Raw genomic sequence first — 22,773 nt, forward strand, 5'->3', positions numbered from 1 at the left:
GCATATTTAAAAGTAGGCTAAGTTTTCCTTCAGAAAAAAAAAACCACCACACACAACACAGAGTGAGCCTCTGTCTTCTTTGTGCACTGAGGCATGATTGCAGTGAGTAGTGATCTCAGTTCGGGATCGATAATTGAGGCACAGAACAGGCAAGGTGGGCGGGACAGCAGGATAAGTGTGGGGAATTTGTCATTACTTATTTTTGAATGACTCAAAAAAATAGCACGTGCAGTAAGCCTTTTGTTCACTCGCAGATAATATCAAAATCCAATCTCGTAATTTCTCTGTACAATTTTAAGAAACAAACATAGGAAAAAGTCCCCTGAGGGGCATTTGATATATACAAAAGTGGAAATCTTTAATGTTAAAAATTGTGCATAATATTTATCTCCATAAAAAAATGGTTGAGGTAAATAGATCTAAATATTTCGCTTGACTCATTCAGTATTACAACCTTCCAGGACCTCACCACTGCCATCTCTCCAATTTTTAATTTGTAAATGATAGGCAAATTTTCCAGTACAGATTTCATATTTTGGCTCCAACAATTTATTTCCTGAGACAGAGAGAGCCATGTGAAAAGTAACATCAATTATGTATACTACATGGTACAAATGTTTACATAAAAAAGTATGTAACAATCTCATTGCTTGCACAATGCAAACAACACATTGTAGTTTTTGCATTTATTAATACAATCTTCCACAACAGACAAGAACACATAACAAATATAGAAAGAATAAATAGAGCGATGTGCGCATGCACTTTTTCATTCTTACCATTACAGATTCATTTATTCTACTGTGGATACATACTCGATTTCACTTTGGTAACTAATATTCAATCAATATGATGAAAAACGTTAGTAGATTGTATACAGAATACAATGAAATAAATTCAGCAATACTGTATTGAAAGCATTTCAAGTCATCACTGTCAATTTTACACCTGTACTTAGGCAGCAGAGTACAGGCACTAGGGATACAAGACCCAAGGACCTTCATTCACTCTTCAGTCTTATACTAGTCTTCCTCTTCAACACCTGTCAGGATCCATCTTTAACCGGATTATACTTCTTCACCTGCAAACAATAATAATGCACAGTCATCAAGTGATGTGATATTTCTGTGTCAACATGACTAATGTTCTTAAGCTTGCTCATTCATTGCCCTGAAGTTGCTGTCTACAATGTCAAACAATTAGGCTGTCCCAATTTTGCTTTCCTTAACAATACTTTTTAACTGATTATTGCTTTGACTGGCTAATAGAAAGGAAGGCCTCTTGATTTTTTTTTTCTTTTTTTCCCAAACAGTATGTTATTCTTGTGAGTCTACACATAGCAGTACAAGAAGAAATACAGAAAACTGTATTATAGAATGTAGCCTAAACGCATATAATGGCCCCTTATTAGTAGTTAGAAAACAGAATGGAGACACTCATTTGGTTTTAGACACTATGACTTTGAATAAACAATCCGAGATGGAAAGGGATAGACTTGTCAGTACATAAGAATTGGTGTCCAAGTTTGAATAAGCGAAGTTTTTTAGTTCAGTGGATTTTACAGCTAGATACAAGGCAGGTGTCCCTCCACAAGGGTTCTAGAGCCTGCACGACATTCCTGTTGGATGGGAAGTCTTACCAGTAGAGATTACTTCCGTTTGGTTTAAATATATCTGTAGAAGTTTTTAAATGGGGCTCAGATAAAGCTTTGGGCAATGACTTATTTAATAATCACTTAAGTGGACAATATACTCTCATCAAAATATCCACGAGTGTACTGCCGGTCTGATGATGGCAACATGTATGATCGCCGAAATATTGTGCCCGTTGGACACTGTAGACCGGGAGTACACCCATGGATATTTTGATAATCAAATACGCCGGGAGAAACTCAAGAATCACAATATACTCTCAGTTTCTAAAACAGAAAGAACACTGCACTCTGCCTATTAAACATTAAAAAGGTTGCAGGGGAGTGGGCTAACAATAACACTAAGTAACTCGCATTTTTAGAAGAGAGGAATTAAAAGTTTTGTAGGATTAAAAGACGCACAACCTGAGCCAGAACAAATTCAGGCAATAAAAGGTTGTCCAGTTCCTCGAAATATAAAACAGTTGAATTCATTTATGGGATTAGCTGGCTTCTATAACCAATTTACAAAATATCAATCTATGAACAACTAATGACTTTTGAAGCAATCTCAATGGATCTGGGATGATGGGGCAATGGAAGTGTTAAACAAAATTGTTGTTGTGGTCTTCAGTCCACAGACTGGTTTGATGCAGCTCTCCATGCTACTCTATCCTGTGCAAGCTTCATCTCCCAGTACCGACTGCAACCTACATCCTTCTGAATCTGCTTAGTGTATTCATCTCTTGGTCTCCCTCTACGATTTTTACCCTCCACGCTGCCCTCCAATACTAAATTGGTGATCCCTTGATGCTTCAGAATATGCCCTACCAACCGACCCCTTCTTCTAGTCAAATTGTGCCACAGATTTCTCTCTCTCCAATTCTATTCAATACCTCCTCATTAGTTATGTGATCTACCCATCTAATCTTCAGCATTCTTCTGTAGCACCACATTTCGAAAGCCTATATGCTCTTGTCCAAACTATTTATTGACCACGTTTCACTTCCATACATGGCTACACTCAATACAAATACTTTCAGAAAAGATTTCCTGACACTTAAATCTATACTCAATGTTAACAAATTTCTCTTCTTCTGAAACACTTTCCTTGCCATTGCCAGTCTACATTTTATATCCTCTCTACTTTGACCATCATCAGTTATTTTGCTCCCCAAATAGCAAAACTCATTTACTACTGTAAGCGTCTCATTTCCTAATCTAATACCCTCAGCATCTCCCGATTTAATTCGACTACATTCAATTATTCTCGTTTTGCTTTTGTTGATGTTCATCTTATATCCTCCTTTCAAGACACTGTCCATTCCGTTCAACTGCTCTTCCAAGTCCTTTACTGTCTCTGACAGAATTACAATGTCATCGGATAACCTCAAAGTTTTTACTTCTTCTCCATGGATTTTAATACCTACTACGAATTTTTCTTTTGTTTCCTTCACTGCTTGTTCAATATACAGATTGAATAACATCGGGGAGGGGCTATAACCCTGTCTCACTCCCTTCCCAATCACTGCTTCCCTTTCACGCCCCTCCACTCTTATAACTGCCATCTGGCTTCTGTACAAATTGTAAATAGCCTTTCGCTCCCTGTATTTTACCCCTGCCACCTTTAGAATATGAAAGAGAGTATTCCAGTCAACATTGTCAAAAGCTTACTCTAAGTCTACAAATGCTAGAAACGTAGGTTTGCCTTTTCTTAATCTTTCTTCTAAGATAAGTCGTAAGGTTAGTATTGCCTCACGTGTTCCAACATTTCTACGGAATCCAAACTGATCTTCCCCGAGGTCCGCTTCTACCAGTTTTTCCATTCGTCTGTAAAGAATTCGCGTTAGTATTTTGCAGCTGTGACTTATTAAACTGATAGTTCAGTAATTTTCACATCTGTCAACACCTGCTTTCTTTGGGATTGGGATTATTATATTCTTCTTGAAGTACAGGGTGGCCCAAAAAGGATGGTCACATTTTAAATAACTATAACTCCATCAGTTTTACAAATTAATTTTATTCAATTACGTAACTAAATGCTCCCAGGCACCCAATTACAAGAACTAACCACAAAATATCATGTACGGAAAATGACTTCCGGAAGATGGTGTCCTTCCTCGGTGATGCATTCCACAAGTCTTTCCTCGAAATTTTCCATCACTTTCACTACTGTTTCTTCTTGAATTGCCATAATTTCCGCACTGATTGCCTCCTTCAGATCAATTAAGTTTCGGGGCTTCTTTACGTAGACTTTTGACTTTAGGTATCCCCAAAGAAAAAAATCACAGGCTGAGAGGTCAGGTGATCTCGCGGGCCAGTGGACATCTCCAAAACACGAGATGATGTGGTGGGGGAACATCCGCCTTAAAACACACATGGAGTCATTGGCTGTGTGGGCCGTGGCCCCGTCCTGTTGAAACCAAATTCGATCTCGATTTACATGTAACTCTCGCAGTTTCGGCACCAAAAAGCTACGTAGCATGTTAACGTAACGTTTCGAGTTCACTGTGACTGTAGCGTTGTTCTCCTCAAAAAAATAAGGACCAACAATCCCCAATCTTTAAATTCCACACCAGACTGTTACCTTAGCACTATGAAGAGGCTTTTGGTGCAATTCTCTGGGATTATCTGCTGCCCAATACCTGCAGTTTTGTTTATTGACATAGCCGTCTAAATGGAAATGGGCTTCATCTGACATAAGAAGCACAACATCATTATTAGAGTACAAAATGTCAAGCACTGATTCACAAAATCGTCTTCGCTGCTCAAAATCACGATCATACAGCTTTTGCGTGATCATAATTTTGTATGGGTGAAACTGTAACTCACGGCTTAAAATACGCTGCAACGAACTACGGCTGAGGCCTAAAGTTTGAGCACGACGCCTAGTGGAACGACGCGGGCTTTGCAGCACTGACGCTCTAACATCATCAATGTTCTGTGGAGTAACTGCCGTACGTGTACGCCCTGTAGATTTACCACTTTTGACAGACCCTGTTGTCCGGAATGCAGTCACCCAACGTGATATGGATCTGCGATCTGGAATGGGTCCATTACGCGCTACACCAAAACGTTGTCGAAACAATCGTTGCACAGTAATAAACGATTCATCATTTCTGAAAAACTGTTCCACAGCAAAAACACGATGCTCGACCGTCCACTGCGCCATCTCGTGGCAAACTGGGTGTAATGGCCGACTTGCAGACGGCCGGCAGTGGTCCCCCTTCCTCACCTTTCAATGGTACTACGCAGTTCAAATCCGACCATCCTTTTTGGGCCACCCAGTATGAAGGTATTTCGCCTGTCTCATACATCTTGCTCACCAGATGGTAGGGAGTTGTCAGGACTGGCTCTCCCAAGGCTGTCAGTAGTTCCAATGGAATGTTGTCTACTCCCGGGACCTTGTTTCGACTCAGGTCTTTCAGTGCCCTGTCAAACTCTTCACACAGTATCGTATCTCCCATTTCATCTTCATCTACATTCTGTTCCATTTCCATAATATTGTCCTCAAGTACATCGCCCTTGTATAGACCCTCTATATACCCCTAAGCAAGCTTTATTGCAAGCCAAAATTCTGACCCATCCTCTGATGCATCAAACCTTTAAATTGGCTCATATGTATCAGAATGTGGACATGGATGTGAATTTTCTGGGGGAATGGGCTACCAATAAGGGAGAATGTAATACAATATCTTGCACCAGTCGATGTCTCAATAAACATGAATTAAATTGTGCAGCTACAGAAACAGTATTATTATCCATAGTTTGTGGTTTCCAAAACCCTTAGCTGGGAATCATAGACTGAAATATATACATATCATCAAGATTTATTATTTTAATGGAAAGTAAGACTATTACACAGTAAATTAATGTGATGGGTACTTTTTTTTTACAATCATTTAAAATTAAGTTAAATTATGTGAAGGCTTCGTAAACCTTAGTGGCCAATATGTTAGCTATAAGTTACATGAACAATCAAGTAAGGATATCAGCTAAGAAAATACAAAATGAGCTGAAGATGGATATTTTAAGAAGGGCAGGGATTAGAATAAAATGTTTTTCAACGGGGATACGTTATTTTGAAGACAACATAAATACTCATAGCATTGGAAGTTGTGTATACCTAAACTACTAGTCTAGGATCTGATTTGGTTCATACACAAGGGATATGGACATCTTGGTCTACGAAAGTGTGTCCAACATATTTGAGTAGTAGAGAAATAAAAAGTATGGTATGTGGTTGTGATCTTAATCAGAAAGTTAAGAAAATAATGGACAAATAAGATATTAATGATATGATTTTTTTCAGTTCTCTGCCAAAGGGCAGAGGTGATTTTTCTTATATTTTTGTTTTGATAGCTCGCTGGCCTAAATATATAAAGCTATATCCCATTAAACTATCCAATATAAATCCATGGAGAAGAAATAAAAACCTTGAGGTTTGCAGATGACATTGTAATTCTGTCAGAGACAGCAAAGGACCTGGAAGAGCAGTTGAACAAAACGGACAGTGTATTGAAAGAAGGATACGAGAAGAAAATCAACAAAAGCAAAACGGGGATAGTGGAATGCAGTCAAATTAAATCAGGTGATGCTGGGGGAATTAGATTAGGAAATGAGACACTTATAGTAGTAGATGAGTTTTTCTACTTAGGGAGCAAAATTACTGATGACTATCGAAGTAAAGAGGGTATAAAATGTAGACTGGCAATGGCAAGTAAAGCATTTCTGAAGAAGAGTATAGATGTAAGTGTCAGGAAGTCTTTTCTGAATGTACACTATGTGATCAAAAGTTTCCGGACACCCCCAAAAACATACGTTTTTCATATTAGGTGTATTGTGCTGCCAGGTACTCAGTATCAGCAACCTCAGTGGTCATTAGACATCGTGATCGAGCAGAATGGGGTGCTCCGAAGAACTCACAGTCTTCGAACATGGTCAGGTGATTGGGTGTCGCTTGTGTCGTACGTCTGTACACAAGATTTTCACACTCCTAAACATCCCTAGGTCCACTGTTTTCAATGTGATAGTGAATGGAAATGTGAAGGGACATGTACAGCACAAAAGCGTACAGGCCGACCTCATCTGTTGACTGACAAGTGACCACTGACAGCTGAAGAGGGTCGTAATGTGTAACAGGCATACATCTATTTAGACCATCACACAGGAATTCTAAACTGCACCAGGACCCACTGCAAGTACTATGGCAGTTAGGCTGGAGGTGAGAAAACTTGGATTTCATGGTCGAGTGGCTGCTTATAAGCCACACATCACGCCAGTAAATGCCAAACAACGTCTCGCTTGGTGTAAGAAGCATAAACATTACATGATCGAACAATGGAAAAATGTTGCGTGGAGTGACGAATCATGGTACAGAATGTGGAGATCCGATTGCAGGGTGAATGCCCAGTGAACATCATCTGCCAGTGTATATAGTGACAACAGTATAATTTGGAGGCAGTGGTGTTATTGTATGGTCATATTTCTCATGGAGTGGGCTTGCACCCCTTGCTTTGCATGGCATTATCACAACACAGGTCTACGTTGATATTTTAAGCACCTTCTTGTTTCCCACTGTTGAAGAGCAATTCGGGGGTGGGGATTGTATCTTTCAACATGATCAAGCGCCTGTTCATAATGCACAGCCTGTGGCAGAGTGGTTACAGGACAATAACATCCCTGTAATGGACTGCCTACAGAGAGTCCTGACCTGAATCCTAAAGAACATCAGAGCAGCACTCCATGAAGACTGTGCTGCTATTCCCCAAGAGACCTTCCAGCCTCTGACCTTTCGAAATGTGATGCTACAGAAGAATGCTTAAGATTGGATAGATAGATAATGTAACTAATGAGGAGGTACTTAACAAAATTGGAGAGAAGAGGAATTTGTGCCACAACTTGACTAGAAGAAGGGATTGGCTGGTAGGACATGTTCTGAGGCACCAAGGAATCACCAATTTAGTATTGGAGGGCAGCATGGAGGGTAAAAATCGTAGAGGGATACCAAGAGATGAATACACTAAGCAGATTCTGCAGGATGTAGCTTGCAGAAGTTACTTGGAGATGAAGAAGCTTGCACAGGATAGAGTAGCATGGAGAGCTGCAACAAACCTGTCTCTGGACTGAAGACAACAACAGTAACCAGTTGCTTATGAGATTATTTTGTGTATGTAAGCAAACCAAATCTCTTACTTACCGATAATGGAACTCAATTTATAAGTAGCAATTTTAATGGGTTTTTGGCATGGGAAGGTGTAAAACATGTACTCATTTCAAAATATCATCTGAAATCCAATCCCTCTAAAAGAATTACGCAAGATCTGAGCGTTCCAAGAAATACACAACTTGGGCATAGAGGATTTCGGAATTTCATGTTATCCTTAATGAATTATGTTACATGTCAACTGGACTTTACCTGGTAGAAATTCTGAATACAAAGTTCATAAGAGAACCATTGTTAAAACTTTTTTTTTGGCCTTGAACAGAAGAACACCAACTAGCAAGGTACAAGAACAGATAAAAACGAGATTAAGTAGACAAACCCAATGTCAAGTACAATATAATTTAAAAGCAAGTGCCCCTAATTTTAAACTACGATATGAGGCTAGTAAAGGTCCTCAGCACAGTTCAGAATTAAAGAAAAAAACAAGCAAGTTTTTCCATTGTTATGAGGGTCCATACAAAATTATAGGGATTCCACATCAGAAAGCTGCTTTCCTAGTAGACCCACTGAATGGTAAAGAAAAAGGCTTCCACAATATAGATATGATTAAAAAATGTGTCTTAAGAAACATCTAGTAAAATAAAATTAACAAACTTTAAACAGCAAAGAGACTGCAGAGTCTAGAGGAGTTCTTTCTTTTTCTACATCGAGCTGGATGTTACATCCACCTCTTTTGAATGGAGGAAATGAAGGAGGATATGCCCTTAAATATGAAGTGTAGAGACAACAGGCAAACATTGATATATCGATTGTTGTACCATCTAATACGAGTACATTCATTCTAACACATGAGGACATTCAGAGTTACATTAGTGAGTATGTAAAGAGCTATAAGACAAATATAGCACCAAAAGACTATTAAAAACTGGTGTGAATAAGGGTTAGGGCAAGAGTGTGTTACCTGAACATATACGTATAAAAGGAGGAGGTAGAGTTGTAAATGTTATTAACAGGATATTGTACCCTTATCTGTATTTATGGTGTGATCAAAAGATAGGTGGACCTAGGAAAACTATGACCTTTTCCTGAGAGAAAAGAAAGATACATAAAAGGAACAGTACCACTGTGGATATTTACATGAGAGTAGTATCTGTGGAAATAGGTGTATCTTTACACTTACTGCACATGCTGGTAGCATCAGTTTCAAAATTCCTCCAATGTAGCAAAGTAGGTGAATTTACCCGTGTTGGTATGTTCCACAAGCGAATTTAAAGATGACATAGTAAAGAGACAAATGTCCCAGTTTTGTATGCCATTCTCCATGTTCGGATAAATAGGAAACCAACTACAGAATGTCTGCTGACAAATCTTTTTTAACTGTTCAAGACATGTAACTGTTCCGATTTGGTGGCAGTTTATAAAGGGTGTAAATGGTTCTAGAGGGAGCTTTATTTTTTAAAACTTTTGTTGGAGGTAAGTAATATGCTTGGGTTTATAAGAATTTTCTGTGGGAGGAATTGTCTCCACTTGGCGTCAACAGCGATGTCTTAGGACCACTTTTCAGGGCCCATTAGGGTGAAACCGGGGAAGTCTGTTCTGTAGGATATGGTGATCATCGTCCTGCTCCCTGGCACAAAACCTGCCAGGAAGGGAATCCTGGGGTGGGTATCAATCTTTGGGGTTCTCTTCTTTACCATGTCCAATAGTCTCTGCTGTGGAACCCATCTTATCTCTGTTTAGATAGTACATACCCAATGATTTCCAATAGTTTTATGAGCTGGGCAAGAAAAGCCTGCATTATGGAATAAACGTACTCAATTACATGAAAAATGAACAATTTGACTAAACGGCTGGACTGTATGTCCTAGTAATGAGTGGTGCAAGAGCAGAAACCACAACATGTTGTAGAAAAAACCTGTTATTGACCCTTATGGGTAATAAATATTTGTTACCTGAGATCTCATGTTCATAGTAAGGGTGAGTATCTGGTAGAAATGTTATGGAACTTAATCAAAGTGAACCATGTACCTACGATTAGTAGTTCCACACTACTGTGGAGTTTTGCGCAGTTAATAAACATGAATAAATAAATTAATTGAAAATGAGATATAATTACAACTATAATATTTTTAACACTTGTAGTGAAGTTGTACTTTAATTATTTGTTGTTTGGTTAACGGGTCAATGTAGTGATGACATCATCCATATAAGGGGAGGAATCTGTAGTTCAATATACCACTTTGATGACATGATGTGTTGCACACGCATTTCTCGAACCAATGAATGATGACGCCACTATAAAAAGTTTATTTTCATAATGTACTAGATAATATACTGTTTGGATGTATGTTTTATTTATGCACATGTATCATGAGATAGATGGACACAGCCTATCTGCATGCTGAGACGATGACAAACATTGTACAATGATCACAGTATCTGCTGGTCAGGCAGCTTATTCCGTGCCTTGGAGATATGGTGCATGCCACAGAGGAAGAGTGGTCGTGACAATACCTGTGACTTCACAGGTTCAAGAAAATACCTATTACACAGAAATATTTTTGGACTGTTCTTATCAATGTTTTTGTGATTTTCAGCATAATGCAACAACTTTGTAAAGCACAGTTATTGTAAACAAGAGTACCATATATGAGAGGCTGTTAATGAGAAACCTCTCATTTATTTTACGAGCTGCATGATGGATTTGTACTATCAACTTTCAGCAGTAACTGTAGTACTTCAAGAAAAGAAGTTCGAGCAGAAGAGGTTGGCGAGTATGCTCAAATAATAAAGTGAGCAAGATTAAATAACTTGAGGTCTTGGCTCTCTAACATACTTTACTTCGCCACCCAGCATCACAGTAAAGAACCACCAGACTGTCACACTAACAATATTTCCATTCATTCACAAGGCTAGACTAGACTAGTTTCAGCAAGTTTAGTATGTCTTCTTGTAGCCTATAATAAAAACAGATTTTCTTTGTTTACTTTCAGTTTCTATCTACAAATTGATTTTATTTTCAGTTTTAACTACAAATTTTGCAAAATATGATTACTGGTGAACAGTGAATACCCAATCTGAATACTAGCTGTTAGCAGCCATTTCCTCCACCATTGTTTCATTCAGGATTTGCAGTGTCTTTTCCATCATTCTCATTTGATTTATTTACCTATATATTTATTTTTATATGTTGTCTAAAGGCTTACTGATTTAACCAACTAAATTGTAGCTTAATATGTTCTAACACTGGACAGTTATTTTATTTGGTTACAACAAGTTTTCAATACAATGTTCTCTCATTTTTAAAAACAGCACGATGAAAAATGAATGTTGTTCTGAAACTGTTGATACCTGACAATCATGTATGACTCATAAGTATTATTGGGTTCATCATTGGAAATAAATAAGATTAATTACTTTATTCAAAGCTGTAATTTTCAGCAACTGCAGTATATATTTCAGAGTAAAATTTGGTCCTAAGTACTTATACTTCACATAAATTTATAGCCAAGGTCTAAATATTTAAAAATATCCCTAATTTTTTAGGCTTCTGAAGATGGCAAACTAATTCATCAAAATTGGTAAACCAAAGAAAAAAAAAAACATATTTGCAACTGACAACTGAATTTTATTCTGAAATGAAAGATTAACACTAACATAAATAATCATCTAATGAGTAAGTTACTGCAGATATTTTATTAGTTGCCTGACGAGCACTTATTTTGGAGTCATTCAAATAATTAATCATAATGCAACTGTTGTGGCTCAACATCTTCCTTTCTTGGAATTTATGGACTAATGTTAACTTCTTGAAAATATCTTGCTCTGTGGACATAGACTTTCAGCTGTCAAACTAATGTTTGTGACACTTTTGGGTACACCAATGTGACGATGGTCTTATTGAGTTTGACTGGCTATCTGACATATCAGAAGGACCTGGCCACTAGGTAGTTTAGATCTGCCAACTCTGAAGGATGACTTCCGCAACGTGGAAAGATTAAAACTTTGATTATGTGGAAATGTATAAGTAATATACATGTCAATTTTACTTTCTTATTAATTATTGATGTTATATGATACCCACAAAGTTGAAACTCTTAACACCCTCTTTTACGAATGAATTGTTGAATCTTTGCGAAGTGTCATCCTGTCACACTACAACATTTTCCAGTATCGGCACTTTTCATCAAATACCCAATCTTATTCTTCCAGTTGGTGTCGTACTTTCATCCTGTCACGTGTTCTGCACAAAAAATGACATGTTCATCTCTGACAATATTATGAAAAGGATAATTGCTACTCACCATATAGCAGAAATACTGAGTTGAACATAGTCGCAACAAAGCTTTCAGCCAAAGAGGCCTTCATCAGGACACACACACACACACACACACACACACACACACACACACACACACACACACAGCACACACACAAGACCACCATCTCTGGCTGCCAAGATGGCATCAAACGCAATGTTCTCACTGCCAAGTTCATGTTAATAAGTTAGTGTTCTTCTTTGATCATATAACTGCTTCTCACAGATAAAATCATAAATGGCCTTCAAGTAGCATGACACTAGAAGAACTTTTCTACCCATCAAATACCACGAAAACAATGCATTGCAGGTGGTAATAAATAAAACAAAGTAACTCAACAAGCTGTATTTTACTCTTTGGAAAGTAGGAAAAAGTCGCTGATAAACATTTGAGTCTCATTGTTACATAAGGTTGTGCGACAATTTTTCCTTCCAATATGAATGAGAACACCCAGCTACATCAAGGTACGTGGCTACCAGCTTGCACGACACAGTATCTGGCACTAACCTGCAGAGACACACAGCTGAGCCAGGAGCGAGAGGTTGGCATGTCACCCGTCAGCTGCCACGTGTCAGTCACAGCTGAGTAGCATTCTATCGTGTCATGGTAGCGGTCCCAGCCCTCTTCACCACCCAGGACGTATATGTGCTCATCAATTACAGCAATACCTTTGACAAAATTGTGATATTAGATAAAACACAACACATGCAATTCTGTACTGCACAATGCCTGGTCGCACCATCAGAAATAAAGCACTAGGTAAATCAACAAATGACACAGTACTAGGTAAATCAACAAATGATACAAAGTTGTAAGTTCTTAGACGTTTATATTTATTAAAATCTGAACTTGAAGTCACGTGTTACAGATCATCTTACACGTTTAAAACTCTGCAGCTTGTGCACTGAAATTAATAGTAGACTTTGGAAGTTGTGTGTGTTTTTTTTTTTTTTTTTTTTTTTTTTTTTAGCTAAGTAGCATTGTCCCTGACTTAAGCAAGGGATATTACCTAGGGCAAACTACAAAGAAATGAGCTTTTTGATCAACTTACGTGCTGGAGCCTCCTCAATTTCTCATACAATTTACAGAAATGAGTAATAAGGATAATGTGTGTGTCCATACCCTAGATAGCTCTAAGGAGTTGGGTATACTGACAAAAATCCCATAGCTCATTTATTTCCTTATGTAGTTTATAGTCAATAATCTGTCACATTTTGAAGTCATGATAAATTACTGGCAAACTAGTCCATCATATAAAGGTGCTTTTGAAACTGAGCTCCAATGTGATTCCCGGAAGAAAATATACAAATAGAACAGCATTGGTGTACTGTAAAGGCAAGTATCTGGCTTCCACCACTGACCAACTCTCAAGACCACTTTGTCAAAGAGAATTAAAACCATAATCCCTGTACCTTCTTCCACTGTTGACACTTATTGCTAAAAGCTGCAGCAAGCCTTTTCCATCATATTCTCAATTACTTTTAGTGGCTGTCTAGTTCTTTCTAATACACTGAAGAGCCAAAGAAACTGATACATCTGCCTAATATTGTGTATGCACGCAGAAGTGCCGCAACACGACATGGCATGGACGCAAGTAGGGCTGGAGGGAACTGGCACCATGAATGCTGCAGAGCTGTCCATAAATCCATAAGAATATGAGGGGGGTGGAGATCTCTTCTAAACAGCATGTTTCAAGGCATCCCATATATGCTCAATAATGTGCATGTCTGGGAAGTTTGGTGGCCAGTGGAAGTGTTTAAACTCAGAAGTGTGTTCCTGCAGCCAATTTGTAGCAATTCTTGACATGTGAGGTGTCACATAGTCCTGCTAGAATTGCCCAAGTCCGTGGGAATGCACATAGTCCATGGGAATGCACAATGGACATGAATGGATCCAGGTGATCAGACAGGATGCTTATGTACACTTCACCTGTCAGTGTCATATCTAGACGTATCATGGGTCCCATATCACTCCAACTGCACATGCCCTACACCATTACAGAGCCTCCACCAGCTTGAACCGTCCCCTGCTCACACACATGGTCCATGGATTCATGAGGTTGTCTCCATCCCCGTACACATCCATCAGCTAGATACGATTTGAAACGAGACTCATCCGATCAGACAACATGTTTCTAGTTATCAACAATCCAATGTCAGTATTGACAGGCCCAGATAAGGTGTAAACCTTGGTGTCATGCAGTCATCAAGGGTACACGAGTGGGCTTTCGGCTCCAAAAGATCACATCGGTGAGGTTTCGTTGAATGGTTCACACACTGCCACTTGCTGATGGCCCAGCTTTGAAATCTGCAGCAGTTTGCAGAAGTGTTGCACTTCTGTCATGTTGAATGATCCTCTTCAGTCATCTTTCATCCCGTTCTTGCAGGACCTTTTCCTGGCCATAGCGATGTCTGAAATTTGACGTTTTATCAGATTCCTGAGATTCACATCTGTGAAATGGTCATACGGGAAAATCCCCACTTTATCACTACCTCAGAAATGCTGTGTCCCATCGCTCGTGCACCAACTGTAACACCACATTCAAACTCCCTAAAATCTTGATAACCTTAAATTGTAGTAGTAGTAGTAGTAGTAGTAACTTATCTAACAACTGCACCAGACACTTCTTGTCTTATACGGGCAAAGACAACTGCAGTGCCGTATTCTGTCTGTTTACATGTCTCTGTGTTTGAATATTCATGCCTGTACCAGTTCCTTTGACACTGCCTGTACCAGTTCCTTTGACACTTCAGTGTATTTCCATAGCCTTTAACTGAAAATCATCTCGCTTTTCTAGCCGCATCATTTTTCACTAAATTTGAGCTTTCAACAGCTGTCCTGTCCATCATAGGAATAAAATTACTACAAGTGATTTTACACTTCGCTACAAGCCACTAATACAACAAACATTGCTGCAGTGCCACAAATCTCCGAGGTTTTGATCTGCTGTCATTTGTGTTTCCAAAATCAGTCACTGTCTAACACACATGTATCCAATATTTTGATCCTGTTAATCTTTCAAGGCACTTGTTACCAATCACACCCAGCTCACAACTTAATGCAAACAGTTTATATTTCTTGTCACTGAGCAACAAAACTTATATAGTGTGTGCAATAAATGATACTTGCATTTTTGTGTTGTCACAATTCATCAATGTGTCCCATTTTTTGAATAACCTGTTGCCAAGAATCTGCTTTGAAACTTCAGAACTTTCAGCAAATGACCAACACTTCAAAACAGAGTTTTACAATTAAAATTCTGTGTTACACCCTGTGAAGTGGGCGAGACACTGTCCTCTATGGTTAACTTGGCAAACAACATTGGTTGCTCTGAATATTAATAGGAATAGTAAGTTTTATATCAAGCTGAAGAATAAGTGCCTTTCTAGACTTAGTAATACTTTGGATATAAACTGTGTTCAAACATTACAAAACACCTCTAAGAAAATGATCTATACTCTGACAGTCGAAAAGGATTCAGAACATTTCACTCTTGTCAAACGTAAGTAGTTCTTTATTCACTAAAAGTAGTAAGTGCTACTGACAGGGGAGCTCAAATTGATTCCACATTTATAGATTTCAAGAAGACATTTGACACCAACACTCACACGCGGCTTCTACCTCTGGAGTATTGTCTCAACTCCGCACTTGGATTCGTGATTTCCTCTCAGAAAGGTCACAGTATGTAGCAACTGACAAAGTCATCAAATAAAACAGAAGTGATATCTGGCATTCTACAAGGAAACGTTATAGGACCTCTGCTGTTCCAAATTCATATAAAGTTATCTGTAAAAAGTAACTGGATAGATAAAAAAATCTACTCACCAAGTGATGGCAGGAGCACACAGCACACACATATAAAAGGTATTACAGTTTGCTAACTTTTGGAGCCAATGGCTCCTCCTCCTGGCAGAAGGGTTGAAGGGGAAGGAAAAGAGGTGCAGGGAAAGGACTGGTGAGGTTTTGGAAAAAGAGTCTAGGTAAAAAAGGTTGTCCAGAATCCCAGGTCAGGGGAGACTTACTAGACACAACAAGAAGGAAGACTTATTGTTGGGGACTGTACAAGGCAAGATTTGAAAACATATGACGGTGCTTGCCTGATATATATATCGAAAGTTAAACAATAGTGCACTACTGTTTAACTTTCGATAAGCCTCATTAATAGGTTGCAGGCAAACATCTACATATGGCTACAATAGTTTCCTGTAGAACATGTACGAGCAGTAAAAACCTAACCACAAAGTTCATAGTTCTTGAAGAATAGAAAGGTACTTACGCAGCAGACACTGTCAATGTTTTAACACACGGCCTATTGGTGTAACACTTATTTCACTGTTAAGTTGATGCATTGTTGTCATTCTAACCAACACAGGTTCTTCGTCTGAAACTCTGCTGTGGACTGACTGTGTCGGGACCAAAATTCGGGCCCTTATATATCCTCACAATAATAGGTACTGAAACTTCACATTGTTCGATGTTTAATTTACAGAAATTACAATTAAAACTGAATACATCAAAAAATTTGTTCCTTTTAACAGTTTCTTCTACTACAAGGGTTAGGCCGAATTATTTGTTTAAATGATTAAATTAAGAGATATCATTACACTGAAAATTACTTGGGAATTAATTAAGAGCTGGATTTGCTAACATGTTTTCGATTAGAGGTAAATAAATACTTTAATATTAGTAGTATTTCGTCTTCCAAATGTTTATAATTATTATAGGACTTATATTTGTTTATATGTCAACAGCAGAATTTAAGTTCTGAAACAATTACTGATTTTGCCCTATGATGAAACTATTAACTAGGAATAGTCAAACTAGAAAATCAATTACATACATAAAACTAAGCACAAAATTAGATCTCGTGTTATATTCTTTAAAACTGAGGGCCAACCTTTCTCTTATGAAAATGCAGATTATATTCACTTATATTAATGGTAATTAGAGAAGTGCAAAAATGAATTTTAAGGAGGCAGATGGCAAAAAAAAGAGGGGAAGTAAAAATATCCCAGCTTGCTTCATCACACATGGAGAGCTTAAAGGAGGAAGACACAGTAATATGAAAGACAGATTACTGCTAAAACATCGTGCATTAATTAACAACAGCAAAAAGCTAAGTGTTTTGTGTGTGATAGAGGTGGGAGAGGGGGACTGTGAAAAATATAGGTCAGGAAATGAAAAATATAGAAAACTAAAAGGGAGTGAAGAAAGAAACAGTTGGTCTGAAGAAATGCTGAGACTAAAGAAATTAAATTAAGGCCAGGTGGGTGGCGAGAACCAAGGACATGTTGTTGTGCCAGATCCCACCTATACAGTCCTGAGGAATTTGTGCCCGGGGTTGAACATAGATGGCACGTGTAGTGAAACATGCACCGAGGTCACGACTGTCACACTGTAGAGCACACTCTGCAACATGATAGTGTGGCTGCTGGTATACATCCATTATCTATGCCATTCATCCTTACTAATAATTTGGTGGTACCCATGCCAATGTAAAAGGACAGTATTTACGTAACAGCTGATACATGGCATGTCATGTCATTTCATTTCACAGGTGGCTCTCCCTTTGATAGAACATGTTTTGCCAGTTACAGGACTGGAATAGGTAGTGGTAGGAGGGCACATAGTGCAAGTCTTGCAGTGGGGACGTTCACAGGAGTAGGAGCTGTAGGGTAGGGAGATGGGTGCAGAAGGAGCATATGGTCTGACAAGGATATTGTGGGGACTGGGAGGACGACAAAAAGCTACTCTCGGTATGGTGGGCAAAATTTCTGACAGAATGCACCTCACTTCAGGGTATGGTTTCAGGAAGTCGTTGCCTTGTCAAAGTAGCTGATTAATACATTCAAGACCACGATAATACTGAATGACAACAGGTGTACTCTTAAGTTGTGTTTGGAGGGATCAGCAGTGCCAGGATTGGATGTGATTGCCTGGGAAATCTGCTTTCGAACTAGGCTGTTGGGGTAATTACATTCAGTGAAGATTGAGGTGAGAATGGTGTTGTATTGCTGTAAAGACTCTGCATCTGAACAAATACGTTTGCCTCGAATGCCAAGGCTGTATGGGATGAAATGTTTGACACGGAAAAGATGGCAACTGTCAAAATGTAAATACTGTTGTTTGTTGGTAGGTTTAATGTGAACAGATCTGTAGCTGACCTTTGGTGAGGATGAGATCAGCGTGAAGGAACATGGTATTGAATTTGGAATTGGATTATGTGAAACTTAATTGGGAGAATGTATTTAGAGATTCCAGAAATTTTAACATGTCAGCCTCACCATGAGTCCATCTGGCGAAGATGTCATCAATGTATCTAAACCAGGCCATGGATCCCAGGAAAGCCATTTACAAGTGACCCATGAAAAAGTTGGCATAGGAAGTAGCTATCCCAGTTCCCATGGCTGTAACCCTGGTCTGTTCGTATGTCAGCTCCCAAAGATGAAGTAGTTGTAAGTATAAAGTTGATTAAAGTGAGCAGGAAGGATGTCATACGTTTGGAATCAGGTGGGCACTGAGTGATTAAATGTTCTGCAGCAGACAGACAATGTACTTGGAGGATGTTGGTATAGAGGGAGATGGTAAGCTGTGTGGTAGGAGTCGGATGGGCACAGATTTCAGATGATCTATAAAATTATTGGCATCTTTAATATAGGACGGAAGTTTTTGTACTAAGGGTTGCACTTTTGATCAACTAAGGCAGATACATGTTCGGTGAATTACTCCCAAAAGCCTCACATTGAAAGTCCCTGTTTCTGAATGTAATCCTACTCCACATCAGTCTCTTTTACAATTTCAAATACAGCAATCTCTTGCACTTACCTGGCTAATCCATGACCTATTGCCTCATCTGCCAATTTCCAGTTCACCAGACTTCTCCCCTTCTACAAAATCCTGTAGGTATCTACCCCTCACGTTTCCTTGGATCATACCATTTGTCAAGCCAGCTACAAATTGCAACAACATGCCAGACTTCACCTCAAATGGCCACCCAACCTTCTCCTGAACTACCTCAATGGTGGCATTTCCCTTCCTGCCCCTCTGCAACTCCCTGAACAGCCACACCACGAAGCACCACCCCTCTCTAGCAAACTAAACTTGGCTAACCACCTTAACATTCCCCAGCCTTCACCACTCCCTTTCAGACCAACAACAAGTCTGAATCATAAGAACTAGTCAAAACAGCACAGTGTTCTCAACCTCTCGTCTAAAGCACTCACCCTTTCTAAGTTACCTGTATTATCCAAGGCTATCAGTTTCAGCCATTAACCTGCTTTTCATCATGCTGCTTTGGTAGAGGCCCTACTTTCCTTCACACATAACATCAACTGGAAACATCAGTTTGCAAACCCACTCCCAAAACCATTTCAACAGTGAACCTGACATTAAACCCTGCCTTGAACAGTTCCAATCACAAACCCAACTTGTCCACCACCACTATCTCTAGACCATCCCTTACAAGCCTTCCAAGAATTCCTCACATCCAGTATTGCTTCATAACTACTACTCAGGTCCCTACAACATGACCCTAACCTGATGACTCCCATCTTTATCCTCTCAGTGGACAAGAAATGTGACACTGTGGTACTTAACCGACGGGAGTATGTAAGTGAATGTCTACACCAGCTGTCTGACACCTCTACATACAGCATCTGACATCAAGATCCCATCCTTGTGATTCTAGCTTACCTGCAGTCTCTCCTTAAAACTTCAGGGCCCTCACAAGGACTAATACCTTAATCAATAGAACTTCTCACCCCACCCAAACCACACACCCCCACCTTTCACTTTCTTCCTAAGGACCACAAACCCAATCACCCTGGTCCTCCCATAGTTGCTGGCATTAAAGCACACACCAAACGCGTATCTGCCTTAGGCCGGTATTACACTATCAAATTTCTTTGTCCAAAATCTTTGTCAAAGATATTTGATAGTGTAATAGGGACTTTGTCAAATGTCATCCAATATTTGATCAAATCTAGGGTCTCGCTGTATATTTGATCAAAGAAACCGCTTGTCTTCTGTTCACTGCAATGTGACATGTTACCACATGGAGCGCTAGCATCGCTGCAGCGTTCTGTCGTCTGTAGTGTTTTTATAACCACTGCCGGTAAATACAATTGGTGTGTGCCGACAACTACAAAATTAATAGAAATGTCTGAAGCTGATGAGGCGCTTTACAACGTGAGGCACCCTGAATACAAAGATAGATTAAGAAGATTGGAGACGTAACCTGACCTAACCTAACCTAGCATAACCCTCTCCTGTAGCAAGGAATCGGAGTGTTATAGTGAGCCTGTCTTCTGAAGATGTAGCAGTTCTTAAGTGAATATTGTGCTTTGTGATATGAGGATACACTTCATTGAGCACATACAGAAATGTATGCTCATCCATTCTTAAGTAATTGATGTACGACTTGATGTCTTTCACTGTAAGCTCACGTAACAAGTTTTGTTGAATGCTTTTATCGTGTCGTCGTAAAACCCACGGCTTCACCCAGATTAGATTAGTTTTTCGTTCCGTAGATCCATGCTGAGGAGATCCTCGTGGATGTGGAACATGTCGATTTTTTTTAAGCTGAAATAACAATACTAATAGTATGAATAATACAATACGTCATTTGTTTCTATTAAAAATTTCGGCAATGGAGTAGAAGGAGTTGGCCAGCAGTAAGTCTTTCAGGCCCCTTTCAAACTGATCTTTATTTCTAACTAAATTTTTTATGTTTCCTGGCAAATTATTGAAGATGAGTGTTCCTGAGTAGTGGACCCCTTTTTGAACTAAAGTAAGTGCTTGTAAGTCCTTGTGCAGATCATTTTTGTTCCTGGTATTGTATGAATGAACCGAGTTGTTTGTTGGAAAAAAGAGATATATTATTTACGACAAATTTCATTAAGTAAATATACTGAGAGGCAGTAGTTAGTATAGCCAGTTCTTTGAAGAGGTTTCTGCAGGAGGTCCGTGAATTTACTCCACAAATAATACGTATTACACGCTTTTGGACCTTGAAAACTTTTGTTTGACTTCAAGATTTACCTCAAAATATTATCCCATATGACATTATGGAATGAAAGTATGCAAGCTTTTTCATTTTTATGTTGCCTATGCCTGCTAACACTCGAATTGCAAATACAGATTTGTTAAGGCCTTTCTGCAGTTCTGTGGTGTGCTCCTCCCAACTGAATTTATTATCAAGTTTTAATCCCAGGACTTTTAAGACTGTCAACCTCGTATGTATGGTTCCATTTTTTCCCCCCACTTCTTTTCCGCATGTGCACACAAAGCAATTGGAGTACGTAGAACTGCTGCGGTTAATAACAAGTTGTTGTCAGCCATCTTGAACTTTGATGAAAAATTTGATGACAGTGTAATACCCCTTGTAGCGCTACGTCAAGGATCTTTGTCAAATATACTGGACGGAATATTGGATCACATCTTTGATCAAATCTTTGACAAAGAAATTTGATAGTGTAATACCGGCCTTAGCTGATCAACACCTGCAATCCACAGTACAAAGACTTCCCTCCTACATTAAAGACACCAACCATTTCCTATGTTGACTGAAAACTGTGCCCAGCCCACTCCCACCACAAACCTTGCTTGTCACCGTTGACACCACCTCCTTCTGTACCGACGTCCCCTAATGTGCACGGTCTGTCTACTGCTGGACACTTCCTCAGTTGGTGCCCACCTGATTCCACATGTGGCATCCTTCCTGCTCAACTTTATGCTTATCAACAACTACTTCACTTTAGAGGGGCAGACATACAAACAGACCAAGGGTAAAGCCATGGGAACCAGGATGGCTTCTTCCCATGCCAAACTTTTCAGTGGTCACTTGGAGAGAGCTTTTATGGGATCCATAAGCCTTCATGGTCTGAACTGAAGAGTTTCCTCATGGGTCACTCCTCCTATTCTGTCGAGGAGTTCCTTGAAAAATTAAGCTGATTCTCATTATATTGCTGATAGCGTTTGCTTAAACTTATGGACTGACTTTTTTTCAGGTTCATGAGCATTTATTTTTATCTGTTATTACTTTTATGTTGTAAGTTCATGTACTGACACGTTCCATGACCTTGGAGATTTGCTCCTCAATTTGGTCCTACGGAACTTGACATGTAAATAAATAAATAAACTGATATCTTTTGCCACATGACTTCTTGCTGAGGCTGACCTGTTGGATATTCCTAGAATAAAGTGAGCTCTGATGCCACATTCGGTAACACCTGAAGATTTGTTTGATTGGGTTCATATCTGCCAAGTTGGAGAGCCAGCACAGCAACTGGAACACGCGACTGTGTTTCTCGAACCCCTCCATCAACACTCCTGGCCTTGTGAAATGGTGCATTATACTGTTCAAAAATGCCACTGCCATCTGGAAATTTGATCATCATGAAGGGCTGTACTTGGTCTGCAATTAATGTACGATACTCCTTGGCCACCATAGTGTCGTTGCACGAGGTATATTGGACCCATGGAGGTCCACATGAATGTTCCCCAGGGCATAAATGAGCCATTGCCAGCTTGTTTCCATCCTGCATTACAGTTATCAAGGAGCTGTTCCACTGGAAGACAATGGATATGTGCCATCCAATCAGCATGATGGAGAAGGTTTTGGGATTCATTAGACTATGCAATGCTCTGCCACTGTGCCA

The 22,773-nt window shown here is 39.2% G+C and overlaps 1 protein-coding gene across 2 annotated transcripts in view; it reads right to left on the reverse strand.

Moving 5' to 3' along the window:
• Positions 1 to 646: 646 nt before the first annotated feature.
• LOC124607204 (kelch-like protein 20) overlaps positions 647 to 22,773 on the reverse strand; it is a 78,499-nt gene continuing 56,372 nt past the window's right edge. For both annotated transcript variants that reach the window (XM_047139465.1, XM_047139466.1), the window contains 2 exons: positions 12,623 to 12,783; positions 647 to 1,081 (listed from right to left, as the gene is read on the reverse strand). In XM_047139465.1, coding sequence (XP_046995421.1) covers positions 1,046 to 1,081; positions 12,623 to 12,783 — 197 coding nt within the window. In that variant the 3' untranslated portion in view covers positions 647 to 1,045. The remainder of the gene's footprint in view (positions 1,082 to 12,622; positions 12,784 to 22,773) is intronic.

Source organism: Schistocerca americana, chromosome 3 (genome assembly GCF_021461395.2).
Source record: "Schistocerca americana isolate TAMUIC-IGC-003095 chromosome 3, iqSchAmer2.1, whole genome shotgun sequence".
NCBI lineage: Eukaryota > Metazoa > Arthropoda > Insecta > Orthoptera > Acrididae > Schistocerca > Schistocerca americana.